Source organism: Cebus imitator, unplaced genomic scaffold (genome assembly GCF_001604975.1).
Source record: "Cebus imitator isolate Cc_AM_T3 unplaced genomic scaffold, Cebus_imitator-1.0 Scaffold141, whole genome shotgun sequence".
NCBI classification, from domain to species: domain Eukaryota; kingdom Metazoa; phylum Chordata; class Mammalia; order Primates; family Cebidae; genus Cebus; species Cebus imitator.
Genome location: NW_016107456.1, coordinates 2,982,234 through 3,003,884, shown reverse-complemented (window position 1 = coordinate 3,003,884; position 21,651 = coordinate 2,982,234). Strand labels below are relative to the sequence as shown.

The 21,651-nt window shown below is 35.2% G+C and overlaps 1 protein-coding gene across 6 annotated transcripts in view; it reads left to right on the top strand.

The window, feature by feature from the left end:
• WDR17 (WD repeat domain 17) overlaps nucleotides 1-21,651 on the top strand; it is a 118,901-nt gene that overhangs the window by 83,839 nt on the left and 13,411 nt on the right. For 2 of the 6 annotated variants that reach the window (XM_037743346.1, XM_017542215.2), the window contains 11 exons: nucleotides 1,462-1,664; nucleotides 3,218-3,367; nucleotides 3,455-3,585; nucleotides 3,876-4,001; nucleotides 5,474-5,629; nucleotides 9,049-9,113; nucleotides 13,190-13,322; nucleotides 14,129-14,220; nucleotides 15,610-15,709; nucleotides 16,696-16,835; nucleotides 20,621-20,641. In XM_037743346.1, the coding sequence (XP_037599274.1) occupies nucleotides 1,462-1,664; nucleotides 3,218-3,367; nucleotides 3,455-3,585; nucleotides 3,876-4,001; nucleotides 5,474-5,629; nucleotides 9,049-9,113; nucleotides 13,190-13,322; nucleotides 14,129-14,220; nucleotides 15,610-15,709; nucleotides 16,696-16,835; nucleotides 20,621-20,641 (1,317 nt within the window). The remainder of the gene's footprint in view (nucleotides 1-1,461; nucleotides 1,665-3,217; nucleotides 3,368-3,454; nucleotides 3,586-3,875; nucleotides 4,002-5,473; nucleotides 5,630-9,048; nucleotides 9,114-13,189; nucleotides 13,323-14,128; nucleotides 14,221-15,609; nucleotides 15,710-16,695; nucleotides 16,836-20,620; nucleotides 20,642-21,651) is intronic. The other 4 variants (XM_037743347.1, XM_017542216.2, XM_017542217.2 and 1 more) reach the window with 3 other exon arrangements.

Genomic DNA, 21,651 nt, shown 5'->3' with positions numbered 1-21,651 from the left:
TACATTTAAAAAAAAAAGAAAAAAAAGAGTAGAAAGATGCTGTGCTTCAGCCTGGAAGGCCTCAGACCCTCCTTATTTGCAGTGGGTCACATAAAAGCCTTTCTTAGGTTTGACCAAAAAATATGCCTTGAGACTTCAAAGCCTAACTACCGAACATTTCATAAAAGGAAAGACACCTGTTCTAGTGGCCTCTACAATAACATTAAATTATTTGATACAAAGAAGAAATGAAACTTTTTTTTTGTTTTTTTTATTTTTTTGAGACAGAGTCTTGCTCTGTCACCAGGCTGGAGTGCAGTGGCGTGATCGCAGCTCACTGCAACCTCTGCCTCCTGGGTTCAAGCGATTCTCCTGTCTCAGCCTCCCAAGTAACTGGGACTACAGGCACGCGCCCCCAAGCCCAGCTAATTTTGTGCTTTTAGTAGAGACAGGGTTTCACCGTGTTGGCCAGGATGGTCTCTGTATCTTGACCGCGTGGTCCACTGACCTCAGCCTCTCAAAGTGCTGGGATTACAAGCGTGAGCCATCACTCCCGGCTGAAATGAAACTTTTCATATAAAGCAGAAAGGGATATGCCATAAGACATAAGAATATATAATTTATCTCCTATATAGTGCAAAATAGTAATACTTTTGAAGTACTACTATTTTGCTGTTAGTTTGGCATGTATCTGTGACTAAAAAAATACTGTGAATCATCTAAGCAAAATTAGCATTTGGAGGTCTTAAATTGTGAGTTCAAATTTTACTTTCAGTAACATTTGTACAATCAATAGATACAAGTAATTTCATGAATCCAGTTATATTTAAATTTTTAACTTGATCTGAGATTTATTCTACACTGACCGAGCAACTTATATCACTGACAAAAACAAGAAGGAATGATTTGCTGTATTGATTAAAGATAAATATGAAGTGACATTTCAAATAATACCCATTATCATACATGTTATGCTTTTGTAATTTACAAATAATCTTAATATCTTAAATTATCATATCTGTATTATTAGTCATATTTTTTCCTCTTTGGTTATAGCTGTTTTTGATATTTCATTTTAAGAAAGCAATTTTATTCACATGAAAACTGTGAAATAATATATTTACTACCAGGAAGAAATGAAGAGTAAAAGTCAGGAAAGGAAATACGTTTAAATAAGCTAGCACTAGCCTAGTTAAATATTCATTTCCATCTACTATAAAGAAAAGTACGTGAGGGGATGAATTTGTTCATTTGTTTGATTTAATTATTCTGCATTGTAAGCATGTATCAAAATATCACAGTTTACTCATAAATACATACAATTATTATTTTTTCAATTAAAATGAAGAGAACGTTATATCTTGAGACATAAAATGTTTCTAGATATGCTAATAAATAATTATTGTGCTCTATTAAGTATATGTTAATACTCTAGATACATTATAACTTGAATGTTATCACATCCATAATATTCTGTTTCAGTACTGTTCGAATCTGGGATTATACTCAAGATGCTTGCATAAGTATTCTTAGTGGACACACTGCACCTGTGAGGGGATTAATGTGGAATACTGAGATTCCATATCTGCTAGTATCTGGCAGCTGGGACTATACTATAAAAGTATGGGACACACGAGAAGGAACTTGTTTGGATACTGTGTACGATCACGGTGCAGATGTATATGGTAAAGTGTCTCTTATTCTTTCATGTTTTTGTTATATTGACATACTAATGATGCTTATACTGTATTCTGAGGAATACAGTATTCTGAGGAATACAATAATACTGTATTCTGAGGAATACAGTATTTTTGAAGAAGTTATACGGTGTTTCATTTTACAATAACATTTTTCTCATTAGAAAATATACATGTTAATTATTATAATACCAGAATACACAGAAGAGAGAGTCAAGAAAAATTATCAGAAGATGACTATTGTTAGCACTGTGGTGTCTTTCTCCCTCCTATCTTCAGGTGTGTCTGTGTTTCTGTGTACACACAAACACACACAATACACACGTATTCCAATGGGCATATATACAGGTATGGCTTAGGTTTTTTTCCCTTTCTTTAACATCACTCCAGAGGTAAGTTGTAGAACAGGAAATCAGTAATAAGGTAGATACCACTTATTTAACCATTCCTCTATTCTTGGATGTTTAGTACAATATATATTTTTAATATAATCCCAAGTTTCTAAATATAATTGACGTGAGTATGGAAAATCAGATTACTTGCCATTTGCACATTATTTCACTCTTATTCTTGTTGGTATTTATTCTCATTCTTAAACCTTGATGGGAGTAAATGGGTGTATTAAGAAAGCAAAAATGATTTCTCAGAGAAAGTAACCTTAATCTAGATCAGAATCAGATCCATATGCTTGACCACAATGGCCTATTAGCCAAGGCAATGTGGAACTGAGTGTGGGAGAGAAACATATTTGTTGATATTTGCATTGAAAGGTTCCCAACTCTTCATCTTTTACTAGAACGTCATTTGCCCATCCATTAAGTCATAGATACTATGTATACTGTCTGTTTTGTAGCATACTTGTTGCTGCTTAACCACATAAAATATAATTTTAACATTTTCACCATGACCATTTGCTTTCTAATAATTTTTTTTTCTTTTTTCTCTTTCCTTCTCTCTCTCTCTCTCTCTCTCTCTCTCTCTTTCTTTTCTTTCTTTCTTTATTTTTTTCTTTCTCTCTGACAGAGTCTCACTCTGGCTCTGTTGCTCAGGGTGGTGTACAGTGGTGCAAACACAGCTCACTTCAGCCTTTCCTCCCAGCTTAAGAGATCCTTCCATCTCAGCCTTCCAAGTAGCTGAGATTACAAGCACACACCAACATACCCAGCTAATTTCTTTATTTTTGCTAGAGATGGTATTTTGTCATGCTACCCAGGCTGATCTCAAATTCCTGTGCTCAACTGATCCACCTGCCTTGGACTCCCAAATTGCTAGGATTACAGGCATGAGCCAACATGCCCAGCCTCTAATAGTTACTCAATTTTATATTCATATATATAGAATACATAAAATAATTTATTACATTCTTGTATTATTTTCAGCCAGTATATTAACTAAATTCAGATAGAAGGTTGACTGCAAACCTTTCAGTTACTCAGAATATTTCTTCATAGCTTCAATTCTGTAGAAGTTTTATGAAGTGCATATAAATAAAGAATATTTTTCAATGTTCACTTTAATTAAGTTTTTTTTTTTTTCATCAGGTTTAACCTGCCATCCCAGTCGGCCCTTCACTATGGCCTCTTGCTCCCGTGATTCTACAGTGAGACTCTGGTCATTAACACCGTTAATTACTCCTGTACAAATAAATATTCTGGCAGACAGATCTTGGGAAGAAATTATTGGGAACACTGGTATGGAACATATACATGTATTAGAGTTTGTTTGTAAATCATGTTTTCTGAGAAATCTTTTGTCACTGAGTTATGTCTGTTTTTCAGATTATGCTATAGAAGCAGGCACTCCTCCTCTACTGTGTGGTAAAGTGTCAAGAGATATTAGACAAGAAATAGAAAAACTAACTGGTAATTCTCGAATGAAAAAACTAAGATGGTTTTCAGAATGTTTATCCGTAAGTATTATGGGAATTAAATGCGAACATTTTCCCTTTAGCCAAAATGAATCATTACAACTATTGTCATTCACATATTTGCATGTTCCATTCCAATTCATTGGGTACGTCCTAACATAATCTGTACCCTATAAGAAAGCAAATGTAAAACCAGAAACAATACATGACATAATGTATATTTTGTTAATTTTTAAATGTAGATATGCCTGCATTATAATATTTTTGAAGATGCAAAATACTATGAGGTTTTCAATTCACCATTACGTGTTTATTTTTTATCAACTTTTTAGCCTCCAGGTGGCAGTGACAATGTATGGAACTTGGTTGCTGTGATCAAAGGACAGGATGATAGCTTACTTCCTCAGAACTACTGCAAAGGAATAATGCATTTGAAACATCTGATTAAATTTAAAACAGTGAGTAAAGTATGCAAATATGACATACCCAAGCAAATTTTTTTGCCTTTTCACTATTGTAATATAAAAATGATTTTACAAATATGTACGATTACATTAGTAGACAAATAAATGAATACTGAGGAGATAAATCTTTGATAGAACCGATCATAAAAGTGAATTACTTGAGAACAGATTAAGTCAATCATGGTTATCATAGGTTGAATCTCATGAAATTCTTTAAAGGTCACTTGGAACTCCTTGAAATGCTTTATCTTTCCCCTATTAGCAGATGATTGTGACATATGGACTGTTCTAATTTTAGTCTCAAAGGGCCTAATAGGCTATTCTGGGATATGTTAAATGAAAAATGATCATATTATAGCTCTTAATGAATTTCAGTAAAATCTAGTAGTCACCTCACCCCTGGAGCAATCTGTAGCACTCAGAGCAAAACCTATTCTAGGACCAGAAAGAAAAACTTGCTTATATATTTTCTGAAATACCTATAGTTAACTGTTAGAGCATGGAGACAGTTGTGCCAGATATACAGATCTACTGCTCATAAAGAGCAGTTTTTTCCATCAAGAGGAAGTGCTTCTTTGATCACAAACTAAACACCTAATGACTGTAACTGCAAAATCTATTTGATAGGAGAGGGGCTGAATAAAGTAAGCCAGTAACTTTTTATTTTTACTGGCAGCCTCTCTGTATTGTTGCATATTTCTTTATCATTACCTTTTATCTGTTCTGTATAACTACAACACCTGGAGAGGGTTAAGGACAATGGGATTCAGTCTCTCCCCTCCTGCATCCTGCCCCTATACACACTCCAAAATATTATGTTTATAAAGATATCACATTTTATAGAGAAACATATTTTTAAAATATTGACTTTCCACAGCTATATGCTTTTGAAATGTGTATTCATGTAATGTTATATGATCATCTGTTATGAACTCTTGTAAAACACGTTTTTAGGCCAGGTGTGGTGGCTCATGCTTGTAACCCAGCACTTTGGGAGGCTGATCCTGACCAACATGGTGACACCCCATCCCTACTAAAAATATAAAAATTAGGTGTGCATGGTGGCGTGTGACTGGAATCCCAGCTACTCAGGAGGCTGAGGCAGGAGAATCGCTTGAACTCGGGACGCGAAGGTTGCAGTGAGCCGAGATGGCGCCACTGCACTCCAGCCTGGCAACAGAGCAAGACGCTGTCTTAAAAAATAATAGTAGCAATTTAAAAAATGTTTTAATTATGGATGCATAATAGTTTATAGAGTATATGTGATATTTTCATACAAGCATACAATGAGTATTGATCAAATCAGAGTAATTGGGATATCCATCATCTCAAGGGTTTATCTTTTTGTGTGTGTTAGGAACATTTCAATTCCATTCTTTTAGTTATTTTGAAATATACAACAAATTATTACATACGAAACAAAATATGACAAAAGTTTTAAATTTCTGTTTTCTTTTTTAAACCAGTCTGAAGCTCAAGAACTAACAACAGTCAAGATGTCCAAATTTGGTGGTGGTATTGGTGTACCTACTAAAGAGGAAAGACTGAAGGAAGCTGCTGAAATCCACTTGAGATTAGGACAAATTCAGAGATACTGTGAACTTATGGTTGAACTTGGAGAGGTAATGTGCTATTAAAGTAATACTAATGAGTTTAACATAGTAGTCTAGATACTAAGAATATACTCAATTTTAAGTATTAAAAATATGAAGCTCAGCTCTTTGGAGACCAAGGTGGGTGGATCACTTGAGCCCAGGAGTTCAAGACTAGTCTGGGCAACATAGTAAAACCCTACCTCTACAAGAAACACACAAAATTAGACAGTCATGGTGATGGGCACTTGTAATCCCAGCTACTTGTGAGGCTGAGAGGATCACTTGAGCCCAGGAGGCAGAGGTTGCAGTGAACTATGATCATAGCACTGTACTCCAGCCTGGGCTACAGAGAGACCCTATCTCAAAAAAAAGAAAAAGCTTAATTTTTTTCCAGATCTAATTGATTCTCTGCCAATCTGATATTAAGTGTAGACTCTCGGAGAATAGTTATCTGAGTGTTCCATGTCAGCAGCATTAGCATCAGTGGGGACCCCTATGCGTCCTCACCCCAGACCTACAGAATCAGAGACTGTAAGGATGGAATCCAGCCATCTTGTGTTTTTATAAGCCCTCCATGTTATTCTCTTACATGCTGAAGTTTGAGACCTACTGCCCTAGGCTGGAATCTTAACTTCCTAAAATCAAACATACAAACAAACAACTATGTTGGCTAATTTGTTCACAGTAGAATCCCCTTGCTAATACTACTTATTATAACTAAATCTTGCACTGGCCAGAAGGGTTTCTGCTGAGTGTCATCTAATAAAGGATGGTCCTAAGACACATCCTGATTGTTTAGTGGAGGACTAAATCAACAGATCTGATTTTTACAAAAAGGTTAGGATGAATTCATGCTTTTGCTACCCTTTGGTCGATGGGTAGTGACTACAATGGAACACAGAGGAGAATTGGGCTTCTGTTTCTTGACCCTGGGTGTTGATTACATGGGCATATTCAGTTTGTGTAAACTTACTGGACCTTTCCCTTTTCTTTATATGCATTTTAGTTCAATGAAAATCCTTCCTTTCCCTGCCTCACCAAAACAAAGGTAGAATGGACTTATTTCATAGCTTATCATCTTTTAAAATGTCTAAGTTAGTTCATTGTGTAGTGACAAAGAGTGGCATTAAGAATGCTTGTAAATAATATAAAGTAAAACTAAACAATATGGTTACATTAAAATAAATCAAACAAATTTGGCTCACTGTTTTACTTTCCATATACTTCAAGACAAAGAGTGAATTACTGCTTGACCCCAAATAATAAAATGTGCCATTTTAAAATGTTAATAAAAAGGCATTATAAATTTAAAAGTATTTAATTTAGGAGCAACATAAAGATTTTCCTTATTAAATAGTAAATATTTAAGTAAAAGTTACTTCATTAAGCAGCATTTCTGCAGAGATCTATCAAAAGTCAAGGAGAAAGGAATTAGTAAATTTTATAGAACAGTGTAATTCTTTAGCTTTCCGAGTTGTATATTTGATTAAATATAAATTAAACTGTCTTTAAGTCAAATCCTATTTCAATCAGGTATCTGTTTGTGAAGCTTAATAATTTTATTGTTGTGCAGGTTCATCAATATACTTAATAATCCATAAAACTGTGCAAGTTGTTAGAAATAGGAGTGTCCTTAGGGTCATTCATAATCACTTCCTTAGGAATTTTTTTAATTTTGTTTAAGCTTAATACTGTGGGGTTAGGTAAACATTTAATTTTTTTGCTTATTAAACATGTTTCTATTGAAGGAGGTTGGTGAATTCAAAGTTAATTTAATCTACATTCCAACTTCTTCCATTAGAGACAGATTTCCCCTGAAACTATATTGTAAGATACCTTTTAGGTAACATGATTTTAAATATGTAGTATTAAAAATTGCCTGTTTAAAATCTAACATTATTTTCTAGTTAATTACCAATTTTCTAGTGATAATTACAGTAGAACCCTAAAGATTTGAAGAGCCTTAATTAAAATGAGATTTTGATTCATGTAGTGATATTTCAGAAAATTCTCTTTTCAGTTCCACTCTAGACTGGAATTCAGTGAAATCTATATTTTCATATAACAGTCACAATTCACAATCAGCCTTTATTAAACAATGAGCTTCTTCAATAGAGGTCTAATTTTTAAATATGACGACAAGTATTATATTATCAGTTAAGAAATGACAATAAATAAAATTTATTAAAATGAATAGGAAAGGAACAAAATCAAAATAGGTGGTATATTTGTTCAATATAAGCAGCAGTGAAATAAAAATGTTAGTATTATTTTGAACACTGTAGAGCAAATTACTCTGGAGTTGTATTAGAAGATGAGTTAACGTATTTTTCAAAGCACATATTTTAGTTTCTATTCCTTTTCTCCTCTTCTGTTCTCTCCCTCCCTCAGTCTCTTCTTCCATCTATCTCTTTCTCTCTAGGTTTAGGACTGGATTTTCCCTAAATAATAGAATTTTACGTATTTTATTTTAAAATATTTTAATATGTAGAGACTTCAAAAATTTGTGGAAAATGGAATTAATAGATAACAATAAAAATAAATATTATTTTTCTCAACTTCAAGCTCCATCAAGTTTGAGACACTTTTTTTTTTTCCTGCCCACAAAAACCTTTATTTTGTATATGAAAACTATAGACACAGGCTTATTTGTGAGTACACTGAATCCTCTCCTCAAAGGGCAAAAATACTTCAATTTGACCACTCAGGAATGTAAAAGAAAATATCATATTACTGAACATTCATGATTTTTAAAAACATAACCTACCTACCTACCTACCTTCCTTCCTTCCTCCATCCCTCCCTCCCTTCTCACTCTTTCGTTTGAGACACTTTTGTAAGTGATAACACCAGCCATTTAGTCCTTCCCTAAAGAACTGAGGGTCCTTGGAGTTTAACCATGTTAATAGTCTTCTTTACTTTTTTTTTTTTTTTTTTTTTTTTTTTTTGAGATGAGGTCTCACTCTGTTGTCCAGGCTGGAGCTCAGTGGTGTGATTACGACTTACTGCGCCCTCGAACCCCTGGGCTCAAGCAATCCTCTCCCCTCAGCCTGTCAAGTAGCTAGAACTACAATTGTGCACCACAACGCCTGGCTAATTTTAAGAAAAAAAATTTGGTAGAGATTAGGATCTTACTGTGTTGTCCAGGATGGTCTCAAAATCCTAGCCTCAAGAAATCCTTCCCCCTCATCCTCCCAAAGCAATGGCTTTACAGGCATCAGCCAGCGTGCCCAGCCTCTTTTATATTATCAAGAGAGGTAAAATTAGTGCTGTTTAAAGATTTTTTTAAGATTACAAAACAAAAAGAAGTCAGAAGTTACCAAATCAGGACTCGAGAACTCTAAAAATGCTGTATGATAACTACGAATCAATTTTTTAAGTGTCTTAAGAATTGCACATTGCAAGCAAAATAAATATGCTTCTGTTCTTTTCACCTTCTATTCTAGTGGGACAAAGCCCTGTCAATCGCACCAGGGGTCTCTGTGAAATACTGGAAGAAGTTAATGCAGCGGTAAGGCAGAGAGAGTCCGTGTTAAAATAGATGTTTTAAAATAGAATATTAAAATAGAAGTAGTATATAAACATGGCAGTAGCTCTTGAGATTTCATATTCTTACGCTGTCTTAAATAATAACTGAATTTTATATCTACTGATATAATAAAGAGTTACAAGTAATTTTGGTGTTCTTGGATTTGACTTGACCTCTGATGAAGATAGGAGAAGGCAAATTTTCCCATGTCCATGGAGAGAAGGACAGATGAGCAAACATACTCACTGATTAGTAAATTGCTATTGAAACGTAAGGGGTAAGATTTTCTGAAGGTTAGCATAGGTTCGTTACTATGAATTATCTCAAAAAAATTCTGTGCAGGCCCTAATTCCTGCCATTTCTTCTCCATGGACACGAGGGAGACACTGACGATAAAGAAGGATCTGACTACTGAGGAAACTTAACCAAACACCCTTGTTTTAGAATGCAGTAAGCCAACAAGATTTTTTCCAAGTGCATTAGTTTCCTGGGGTTGCTGTAAAAGGAAACTACCATAAAATGGTGGCCTAAAACAATAGAAGTGTATTATCTCACAGCTCTGGAGGCCAGAAGTCTAAATCGAAGTTTTTGTCAAAGTTGGTTTCTACTGAAGGCTCTGAGGAAGAATTAGTTCCAGGCTTCTCTCTGGGTGTCTAGTTGCCTGCAGTCCTTGGCGTCTTGTGGCTTTTAGATGCGCCACTCCAGCCTCTCCCTTGTCTTCACATGGCATTATTCCCTGTGCATGTCTGTGCCCAATTTCGTCTTCTTATAGTCATGAGTCATATCGGATTGTATAGCCCCGTATTATTTTAATCACGTCTGCCAAAACCCTATTTCCATATATGGTTACATGCACAGATATCATTGGTTATAGCTTCAACATATTTTGAGGAACACATTTCAACCTACAACATATGATTATTCTCTGTTCTATTTTATTCTAATCTGTTCTATGCTATTCATCCATTTAACAGATGTTTATTTAATGCCTACTATATGCCAGTCACTGTGCTAAGCTTATACAGTACTACATATTATTACGTAATTACCTTTCTTCTGGCATTAAAAACAGAAATTTGGAGTTTTCTTTTATGGAACATGGTTTAGTGGCAAAAAATCAACTGCTGCTTACAGACACAAGAAAAAAGCAATCAAAAGCTAAACATAAAATTCAGAAGGATTAACGCATTTGCCATGGGGAAGTAGACTGTTACCTAGCACTTGCTCTCCCAAAAGTAAGTTAAGCAACAGGCTGATTCTAGCCCTCAGACTTCAGGCTCCCTCTCCTGAGCTTTAAGAATCCCCAAAGCTCTAAGTCCCTGTTCCCTCACAGCACAAATTGTGAATGCTGTTGCTCTCACTGAATCCTTAATAAAGTCAAGTTAGCAGAGGCTATTTATTTCACAAAATATTATTTCAGTCTCAGCAAAAACTTAATGGAATTCCATGTAAGACCAAGGTGGAGTCACTTAACATTATAGAATAAAAGTAAACATTTTGTGTTATACATGATTATTGACATCCTTTACTAGCATCTAGTCATTAATATGCTACTACATTGCTTTCTATATTAGGTATCTATGAGCTTAAAATGTGCTGTATCCTCAGATAAATTGGAGCAAAGGAAACCTGAGCAAGCTTGGTACATATGAACTGAGCTATAAAGAATACATAGGAGATAACCAAGTGAAGAGGCTAGAGGACGCATCCCAGGCTGAGGGAGCAGAGTACAGGAACTCTGTGAAAGGAGGCTGCTGCAGCTGAAGTGCGGGAGCCAGGGGGATGTGATGCCAAGGGAGAGTGAAAAGGTAGGCACAAGCTAGACATTTTAGGGCCTCGTAAACATAGTAAGCTTTTTAAATTTTTCGTTATCCTAAGAGGAACAGAAGGCATTAAAGGGTTTTAGTTTTAAATAGGGTAGAAAGGGATGTGACCAGCTTTTCATTTAGAAAGTCTGCCCAAGCAGACTGGGCACGGCTCATGCCTGTAATCCCAGCACTTGGGAGGCTGAGACAGGCAGCTTACCTGAGGTCAGGAGTTCGAGACCAGCCTGACCAACAATGGAGAAATCCTGTCTCCACTAAAAATACAGAATTAGCCAGGCATGGTGGCACATGCCTGTAGTTCCAGCTAGTCGGGAGGCTGAGGCAGCAGAATCGCTTGAACCAGAAGGCGGAGGTCGCGGTGAGCCGAGATTGTGCCATTGCACTCTAGCCTGGTCAATAAGAGTGAAACTTTGCCTCAAAAAAAANAAAAAAAAAAAAAAAAAAAAAGAGAAAGTCTGCACAAGCTGAAATATCAAGAACAGATTAGAGAAGGTCAATAGCAGATATGAGGAGACCAGTTAGAAGGCCATTAGAATAGTTGAGTCAGGAGACAGCAGTAGCGTGGATGCCATCTGCAGTGACGGGGGAGAATGAGGAAAGTAGACAAATTTGATATATCTAGGAGTTAAAATTAACTGGATTTGGTAATAGAGATGAGGAAGGTGTCACAAATAATTTTTAGGTTTTAGGTTTGAAAAACTGGATAGAACGGTTGCTAATCACTGGGATTTAAAAACAACCAACCAAAACAACAACAGCAAAAACATTAGGAGAGGATTTGAATCAAATGGCACATAAGATCATTAGTTCTCTTTGGACATGTTGAGCTTGAAGCTTCTTGTGATTTTTGTGGCATTTTTCAATAGGCAGTCTTGATTTTGTAGCCCAAAGAAGAAATCTGGACAACATGGAGGTTATTGTTGATCTTAGTAAGAGCTGTTTTGGTAGAAAGAAGGAGACTGAAGTAAGATTAGAATAGATTTTGTGGGGAAGGAAAAGGAGGAGGCAGATGGGAATATACAAAACTCTTCCAATTCTATTTCATTTGTCTTTGAAAGCCAACGCCTGATTTTCTCTGTCCCTTAACCCATGTCACCAGAAAATGGTCTCTCCACAACTCCTGCATTTATATTTTATAGATCCAGTCATTCATCCAGATTGTCAGTTTCTAAATCATAGTTTCAAATGCCAGGGAAAGTAGATTATTATTCCTAACCAGCTTGTTTCTAAACAGCTATAACAAGAAAATCAAAGTCACATAGTAAAAACGTAGCTGTTGAGGAGTACTTTGATGACTCTTGAAATTGGAGACTGTTAACAGTTAGCTGGCAAATATCATGAAAAATAGTTTCTATTTTCAGCATGAAAAATATCTACTACCCCTACCCAAAGATTAAAAATGGAACTCTGGTTTAATACAAATGCTAGCATAAATTTAATATTCCAGGTTATTTTAAAACAAAACTGAGGTTAAACATTGAGGGTAGAATTAGCTAGGGGTTAGTCATTGAGAAAATGCCTGAGACTTAGATGGGAAGACACACATACACACACACTCACACACACACACACACACACACACACACACACACAGTGATAGGTGCAAAGAGACAGAGACAGATATATGGAAATAGACACATGTACACTCTTCACAATCTCCAAAATTACGATCCCCTTTCTCCCTTCACATGTCTGGAACAATATTTTTCTTTAATCTTCATCACTTAAGGCACATATGGAAACTTAATATGTTTCTATATTATCTTAGTGATTTCTAAGCTACTTCACTTTCAAGGCTCTCTGTTCATTTTATGCTTCCTGAAACAATTAAAATTATCTGTCTTTAACAATATAACTACCCACATAGTTGCTTAATCCACCTGATATTCTATCACATATATCTTGTTTAAAACATATTTTTGAATAAATTAATTGCCCATTTTAATTGATAAACTACATTGATTTTAAGACCTAAAATGTTCAGGCATATTTTATATCATGGTCTAAGGGCAAACAAGTACCTATATTATTTATTATTTATTATTTATTATTTCACAAAACTTTTATCTGTCTTCCACATGTAATCTGCTTATAAAATGTCTTTTTTAAAAGTGATATGCCAAAGGGCTTTATGAATTCAGCCACAAATTTTAGCCATACTTTCAGAAAATCTCAATTCACCTAAAAACCTTCAAAATAGTATGTTATTTTAAAAACTGTCTATTTTATTAGGAGAGCTGACCAATTAATCCAGGAAGATAAGGATGATGTGATTCCATACTGCATAGCCACTGGTGATGTGAAAAAACTAGTCCATTTTTTCATGTCAAGAGGTCAGCTTAAAGAAGCTCTGCTTGTTGCACAGGTACAAGCACATAATTACCCCAGCTGCATACACAGATGGGTGGGCATGTAGAAGGGAGAAGATTGTGTTGACTGGCTCACCCACACAGAATTGACAAAGTCATAAAGGGCGTGGCTACTGCCCTCCTCACTGGCCTTCTATCTCATCATTTTAGATCACACTATTTTTTTTTTCTGGTCACAGTGAACTTATTTTATTTTATTTTATTATTTATTTATTTATTTTGAGATGGAATCTCACTCTGTCACCCAGGCTGGAGTGCAATGGCACGATCTCAACCCATCACAACCTCCACCTTCCCAGTTCAAGCGATTCTCCTGCCTCAGCCTCCCGAGTAGCTGAGATGACAGGCACCCTCCACCACGCCCAGCTAATATTTGTGTTTTTAGTGGAGACGGGGTTTCTCCATGTTGGCCAGGCTGGTCTCAAACTCCTGGCCCCAGGTGATACTCCTGGCCCCAGGTGATCCTCCTGCCTCAGCCTCCCAAAGCGCCGGGATTACAGGCATGAGACACCACACTCAGCTGAACTTACTTTAGATCTTTAAACACACGAGCACCTCTGAACTCTACTTTTCACGTGCTGCTGAATGTTATATACCATCTATTTGAAAAACATTTTTTTAGTGATAATTTACTGGAAGCTTTTTTGCTACACACAATTAACATCTCATTTCTCAAATGCTAAGATTATCTCCAAATTATAGTATAAATTTCAAACATTAAGTATACTTTGCTCAAAATAGTATTCTGAAATTTGTCGGCTATCAATAATTAGCTAAAGAATAATATTTAATTAAATTCTAGGCTGCTTGTGAAGGAAATATGCAAACCTTACATGTTTCTACACCTAATGGAGCTTCATATTTTGATGATATCTACAAGGAAGACTTCAATGAGTGAGTGATTTATTTGCTTTGGGTCCGTATAGTTGTCTTCCCTTGAGAAATTTTTGAAGCCTCTATAATTCATCCTTCTTTGTATACTGAGGACTTCACTGCCTCAACCACAGTTCTCACCGTGATCCAGTTCCATTACAGCATCTACTCCTAAATGAATTGGAAAATTTCAGGCATGGAGACAGTTTATACACATTTTATATAGCTTTCAGAAAAGCAAAATGCATCTCACTAGACAGATTGCAGGTAAAGCACTACACACTTAAAAACTAATCAAACCTGCTGGAGAAGACCAATGATGAAAATAAGGTGGGCCGGGCACAGTGGCTCACACCTGTAATCCCAGCACTTTGGGAAGCCGAGGCCTGAGCTCAGGAATTGCCTGAGCTCAGGGGTTCAAGACCAGCCTGGGCAACACAGTGAAACCCCATCTCTACTAAAAATAGAAAAAAATAGCTGAGCATGGCAGTGTGCGTCTGTAGTTTCAGCTACTCGGAAGGCTGAGGCAGGAGAATTGCTTGAACCCGGGAGACGGAGGTTGCAGTGAGCCAAGATTGCGCCACTGCACTACAGCCTGGATGACAGTCAGACTCTGTCTCCAATAAAAAAAGAAAGAAAGAAAATAAGATTGACTGCTTATTCATGTTTTAATCTAAAGCCAGTGTATATAAGTTCACAGTAATGTAGTTTATAATCCTGTCGCCCCACTATTGGTGTCTAAAATAGCATTTGGTCCTCTTTTAAAGAAGAAATCCCGACACTTACTTTAAAAAAGAAATGGAAATTAGAATCTTTCAGCCTTTTAACCTTTTTTTAATCCAGTAGTCTGCCTTCCCCTATCCTTTCTATTTGCTCCTATTATTACCCTAGAAAATAGGATATTTAAACTTTTAAGACACTCATCGAGTAGAAGAGGATCATGAAATGTTAAGCAAATAATGTGCTAGGAATAATGTATTCTTGCCTGGATCTTTACTGCCATTCTCTGCCATTTCTAAGCTTGACATTTTTAAAAGCTAACATATGCTGGCAGTATTTTGGATCCCACCTAAATTTTGAAAAATTTCAGTTCAACCTGTAATTCTTCTAAGCTTAACTTCCTCTGTAGCTGAGTCATAAATTGTCCAATTCATGATGGTAGGCTTTTAAAATCAGGCTTCTCTTCTCACAATTGTGGGTATTGAGGGAGAGAGAGGCTTATCAGAGCATGTACTTGGAAAGACCAGTTTCCTGATTTTTTTTTTTTTTTTTCAAAAACAAGTCTTTAAATCAAGCATGTCAAATTCAATTTTATTTGGTCTTTTTAACATCCCTTTTAAAAAGTATGAGTTCACTTTTACAACGGAATATGTGTGTTTATATAGATTACATACATTTTTTTCTTTCTAGACTCCTGCACACAGTCAGTAAAGAACTGGCAGAATGGTATTTTCAAGACGGCCGAGCAGCACTAGCTGCATGTTGCCATCTTGCCGTAGATAATATTGAGGTACGACACTTAACATTGGTTTATGTGAATGAAAAGTTGTTTAGATAATATCATGGTGTTTCAGAGGAAAAGATACAGTAACTTTCTGTGTGAGATCTGGTTTTGCATTCCTTCCAAGCCTGAGTAATTAAAAAAGCAATTGCATTCCTAATTAGCACACATAAACTGTGAGCTCTTATTTTAAGCACACATGAACTATGAGCTTTTGTTTTCTTTTATTTCTACCACAAGATACATATTTGTAACAACCTTGCTTTAAACATTTTGTCACATATGACAAGCATCCGTATAGTAAAGGGAAGAATCACTAGACTTGGACCCAAAATATCTGAGTCGTGTTTCTCTCACATACTGGCTTTGTGCACATCATTTAACCCTCAGAATCTCAAATGTCTTCAAATCTAAAATGAAAACATGAACATCTGACTTATCTATTTCACATGTAGTTGTTAGGATTATAAGAAAAAATACAAATGAAAGCACTTATGTTTCAGTATATTATTCACAAGTTATATTTTTTAGGTACTTTTTACTTGACTCACTAATTTAATAAGGAAAATGTTAAGCAAAGTTATAGATTCTATTTTGCATTTATCCTTAGACATATTGGCTTTAGGAAATGATAGATAACTGTATAATCTTGAAGAAGCTCTTAAAATTTTACATTTTTTTCTGATATGGAGATTGGAGGACATATTGAGAATATTGTAGAGTGTTATTAATTAATGACAGAAATAGAACCAAGGGTTCTAAACTCTTCAATTCTGCCCTGATAAAATTTTCTGTATGTCTCATTAATAACTTTTCTACCTAAAAGTTGCAATTACTCTTACATAGCTACTTTATAGGAATATTATAGTCAATATTTTATAAGAATAATTAATTTATAGGTTAATACTGCTTTATCTGCTTTATGAGCTTGGAGGGGAATGATGATCCTACCCAGCATCTATGCAACTGAAGAAATTATTTTCTTATTGAGCAAGCTTGCTATGGCATACCTGATTCGTGGAAATGAGCTGGAGTTGGCAGTCTGTGTGGGCACAGTACTAGGAGAGTCTGCAGCACCAGCAACCCACTATGCCCTAGAATTACTGGCAAGAAAGTGCATGATGATTTCAGTATGGTAAGAATTTTGAAATTCAAAAAATAATTTTAAAATGATAGAATACATTTTTAAAAGATTATAAATTCCATTTGATAAGATATGCATTGAGGAGCATACACACTGGGGTCTGTAGGGGAGATGTAGGGGAGGGACAGCAGGGGATGGGGATTTGGTAAGGGATAACATGGAGAGAAATTACAGATATAGGTGATGGGGAGGAAGGCAGCAAACCACATTGCCATGTAGGTACCTATGCAACAATCTTGCATGTTCTTCACATGTACCCCAAAACCTAAAATGCAATTAAATATATATATATATATATATATATACACACACACATACACATGTACACATAAAGAAAATCAAATCAGATTCTTAAAGAATTTTGACAAGAAGAAAGTATTTGCCAGTTAATAAACCCTAGACTATGAAGTTAAAAAAGAAAAAGATATGCATTGGGAGAATATAGGATCACCTTATTTATAAAGGATAAGATTATGGAAGGAAATGATGATATAACAATATAGTAGTGATGAGAAATACCATGGCTGTATAATGAAATCTGCCACGATCCATTCTGAAGTAGCCCAGTTGTAATTCCATAATGTTTTGAGCACCTAGAATATCATGAGACAACAAATGTGCTCTTCATAAGATGATCAGAACACATATTCCCACATCTTAAAATTCTGCATATCTATACTTTTTTTCTTGTCAGATATTGTGTCCTATTTTAAATTTGGACAATAAAGTCATTTTTCTAATGTAAAGCAGTAACAAAAATGGTTTTGCTGGACAATTGAAACAGGACATCTCCCCAGACTCTGGCAATATCCAAAGAAATAGACCCTGTGAATTAATTGGAGTAGCCCAGAAATCCAGGGCAAAGCAGTTCCGTATCTGCAGAGTCCTGGCCTTAAGTCAGATAATCCATTATTATGGAGGTTCTATTAGGAAAGAAGTGATCCTGCATCTCAGTAGATGTTTATTGAATAAAGATTATTTTAGATTTTTATCTTTTTTTCTCTCAAATACTTAGGACCTCAAGAATTCTCTAACTTCATTTGTTTATCAGGACTATGACTTTTCCCCATTACAAATCCCATGCACGCACACACCCCATCCTTACGATGGAGCTATACAGATGACTGTAACTATTGAACACTATAATTGGTAATGATAATAATAAATGCTAACACTCTATACTGCTTACTCTGTGCCAAGCACTATTTTAAGTACTTCATATGTAAAAATTCACTAGGTTCTGTGTGGTAGCTTTTAATTTCCCTCAGGTCTCAGTAAGTAGCATAGCCAAGATTCAAAGCTACATAAATCTGCTCTGAAGTTTGCATTCTTAGCTATCAGACTACTCAGGATGAGCATCCCTAATCCAAAAATCCAATATCCAAAATCCGAAACTTTTCAGGTGTTGACATGACACTACAAGTGGAAAATTCCTTGCATAAGTACACAAAAAAGTACTTAATGCACAAATTATTAAAAATATTGTATAAGATCACCTTCAGTCTGTTTGTATAAGGTATATATGAAACATAGCCTTAGGTCCCATCCCTTAGATATTTTGTTATGTATATGCAAATATTCTAAAATTCAAAAAAGTCTGAAATCTGAAACACCTTTGATCCCAAGCATTTCAGATGAGGGATACCCAACCTGTACCACTTCTTTATTTGGAGCTAACTCCGAAGAAGAGCAACCTTGCATTCTTCTTTTTTGTCTGAATCTGAAGGTCTTATAGTGAATCAGGAATTTCAGAGTTGTTTTAATTTTTACCTATATCTTACAGTAATGTATGTGTTCCCTTCCCCCACTAAAATGTAGTGGTACCCTACCATCAGTTGTAGACTTCAGTGTATTTAATGGTGAGTCTCCTCTGAGACTATCTAGTTATCCCTCTGTCAAGAACTAAAATAGTCAGTTACATAGAGACTTGCCTTCATCTCAAAGCATGAAGTCTAATTCAAATTATTTGTTCAGCAAGGTGGCTGACTTTATGCTAAAATTTATCATCAAATGAAAGAGGACTTGTTTTTACAAAGTGAAGGTGAAAAGCACAGTAGCTCACGCGTGTAATCCCAGCACTCTGGGAGGCCAAGGCGGGTGGATCACCTGAGGTCCTGCCTGACCAACATGGGGGAACCCCGTCTCTGGTAAAAATACTAAATTAGCTGGGCACAGTGGCACATGCCTGTAATCCCAGCTACTGGGGAGGCTGAGGCAGGAGAATCACTTGAACTTGAAAGGTGAAGGTTGCAGTGAGCCAAGATCACACCACTGCAATCCAGCCTCGGCAACAAGAATGAAGCTTTGTCTGAAGAAGAAGAAGAAGAAGAAGAAAAAAAAAAAAAGCAAAAGAAAAATACAGTATACAGTTGACCCTTGAATAATATGAGGGTTAGGCATGCCAACCCCCTAAGCAGTCCAAAATCCATCTTTTTTTTTTTTTTTGTATGTGAAAGCCTAAAGGGTAGAGAGAGAGAGAGAGAGAAATACTTTTTTGGGGGTGGGGGGAAAGAGTCTCACTCCATCATCCGGGCTGGAGTGGTATAGTAGCACAATCAGAGCTCACTGCAGCGTCAACCTCCAGAGCTCAAGCAATCCTCCCACCTCAGCTTCACAAGTAGCTGGGACTGCAGGCATGTGTCAGCATACCCGGCTAATTTATTTTGTACTTTTAGTAGGGATGGGGTTTTGCCATGTTGCCCAGGATAGTCTTAAACTCCTGGGCTCAAGCGATCTGCCTGCCTTGGCCTCCCAAAGTGCTGGGATTACAGGCCTGAGCCACCATACCTGGCCAAGAAGGAGACTTTTGGCCAATATCACTTGTGCTTAGTGCTGGCTATTTCTTTTTTTTTTTTTTTTTTAAAAAAAAAAAAAAAAAAAAAAAAAAAAAAAAAAAAAAAAAAAAAAAAAAAAGGGAGAAAGAAAGAAAGAAAAAAAGAATAATTAAAAGAAAGAAAAAGAATTAAGGAGAGGAAGAAAGAGGAAGAGGAATAGGGAGAGAGAACAGGAGTGTTGCTTTATTGCCTGGGCTAGAATGCAGTCTAAAAATGGGTATGCCAATAATTGTGCTTAATAACGGAGATATGAAAAAAATGAGGGAACAAAATAACAAGCAAGCAGCCAATCAATCCATCTGTTACTTCCAACTCCCTCAAAACTTAACTACTAATAGCCTACTGTTGACTGGAAACCTTACTGATAACATTAATATCCAATTAAAACCTATTTTGTATCCTGTATGTATTACTATATTCTTACAATAAAGTAAATTGGAGAATAGAAAATGCTTTTAAGAAAATTGTAAGGAATAGAAATCGGTTTACTATTCATTAAATGGAAGTGGGTCATAATAAAGGTTTTCATCCTCATTGTCTTCATACTGAGTTCAAACCCATTTTGTAACATCATATATTACATAATATAATTAAACATTTTTCAATTCACTGTGTCTTACTTTTAAGAAAAAACAAACTTTCTTCTTGTAACTCCCATACCCCAAGAGTTCTTTTTTAATATATCCATACATATGTGTACCAGAATCCAGGAAGCAGCTTAAATATGGTGCTGATTAGCTTTATTTTCAGGAGAAATCTGTAATCCTCATGGCTATTGTAGAGTTGCACAGATTTTAAAAAGATAGCTACATCATTTACAAAGAATGTGCATAATTTTTAAACTATAAACATTTCATGTTTTTTACATTTACTGGTAAAAGTCTGTTTCTTCTTGATGTTGATCATATAATCATGGTATTCATATTTAATATTTTCTTTTAGCTTTCCATCTGTTGGATACAGGTATTATCTGGTGTTATCTACTTTTATTTAAAAACATATTCGTTTAAAAATTTATACATGCCTTTATCTTATTACTTGAATACTATCTCTATATTAAGAAATATTTATTAACAATTTTCACATCGTTTTATGGCCAGTTCATATACTACACACCATATATGGTATGCCAATTCATGTATCATAATTTCATATGTTATAATTTATAGCACATGAAACCTGACTACAAAGTAATGAGAAAAGTTCTTATAATCATTCATGATTTTATAGTTAAAAGTTATACAATAAATGAACTGTGACTTTGTACAATACCAAATAATGGCTAAGTCAGCTAAGCAGAATAAAATACCTGTTCTGATAGTGAAATTTTAGATTTTAGATCATTTGATTGGTCAATTTCATTTTTATACGTGCATTTGTCCCCTTTCATGTACTGAATTCTCAAAAAAGAGTGAACTTGATTAAACGTTGAAGGAAATTAACTGGTTTTGCTGCAAGTTTCACTGTATGAAGACATAATTCTACATTAAAAATGTCAAATTTTGTCTGTAGCTCATTGAAGTTTGAATAGAATTTTAGCACAGCTGTTTTATATACAGTAAAAGCAAATGATAATTTCTGTATTTTCATGGACGCTATTTAAAACTGTTATTAAATTTTGATAGAAAGAAACACATGATGTCATTCATACATTTTAGCAAAAACAGCTAAACTACTCTAACTTGGAACCTGCCCAATGTAATAGAAAATGTAGCAGTTTTGAAAGATATTATGTATAATTTTTAAATGGCTAGAGGAAAATAATACGAAAAATTGTTGTAATCTTTTAGCAATTCTCTTGACATTATCTAGAAAATTTTTAGTAAAATGTCAAATTATCAAAATATTTTATGTAAAAAGCTTCACTAAAGTTTTTCTTATTCTAAAAACATCAAAGTAAGCCTCAGTTAAAATGTTACTATCCTGATAGTTTGTGATGTATTTTTTTTTTTTAGTAAAATTTTGGATTTCAC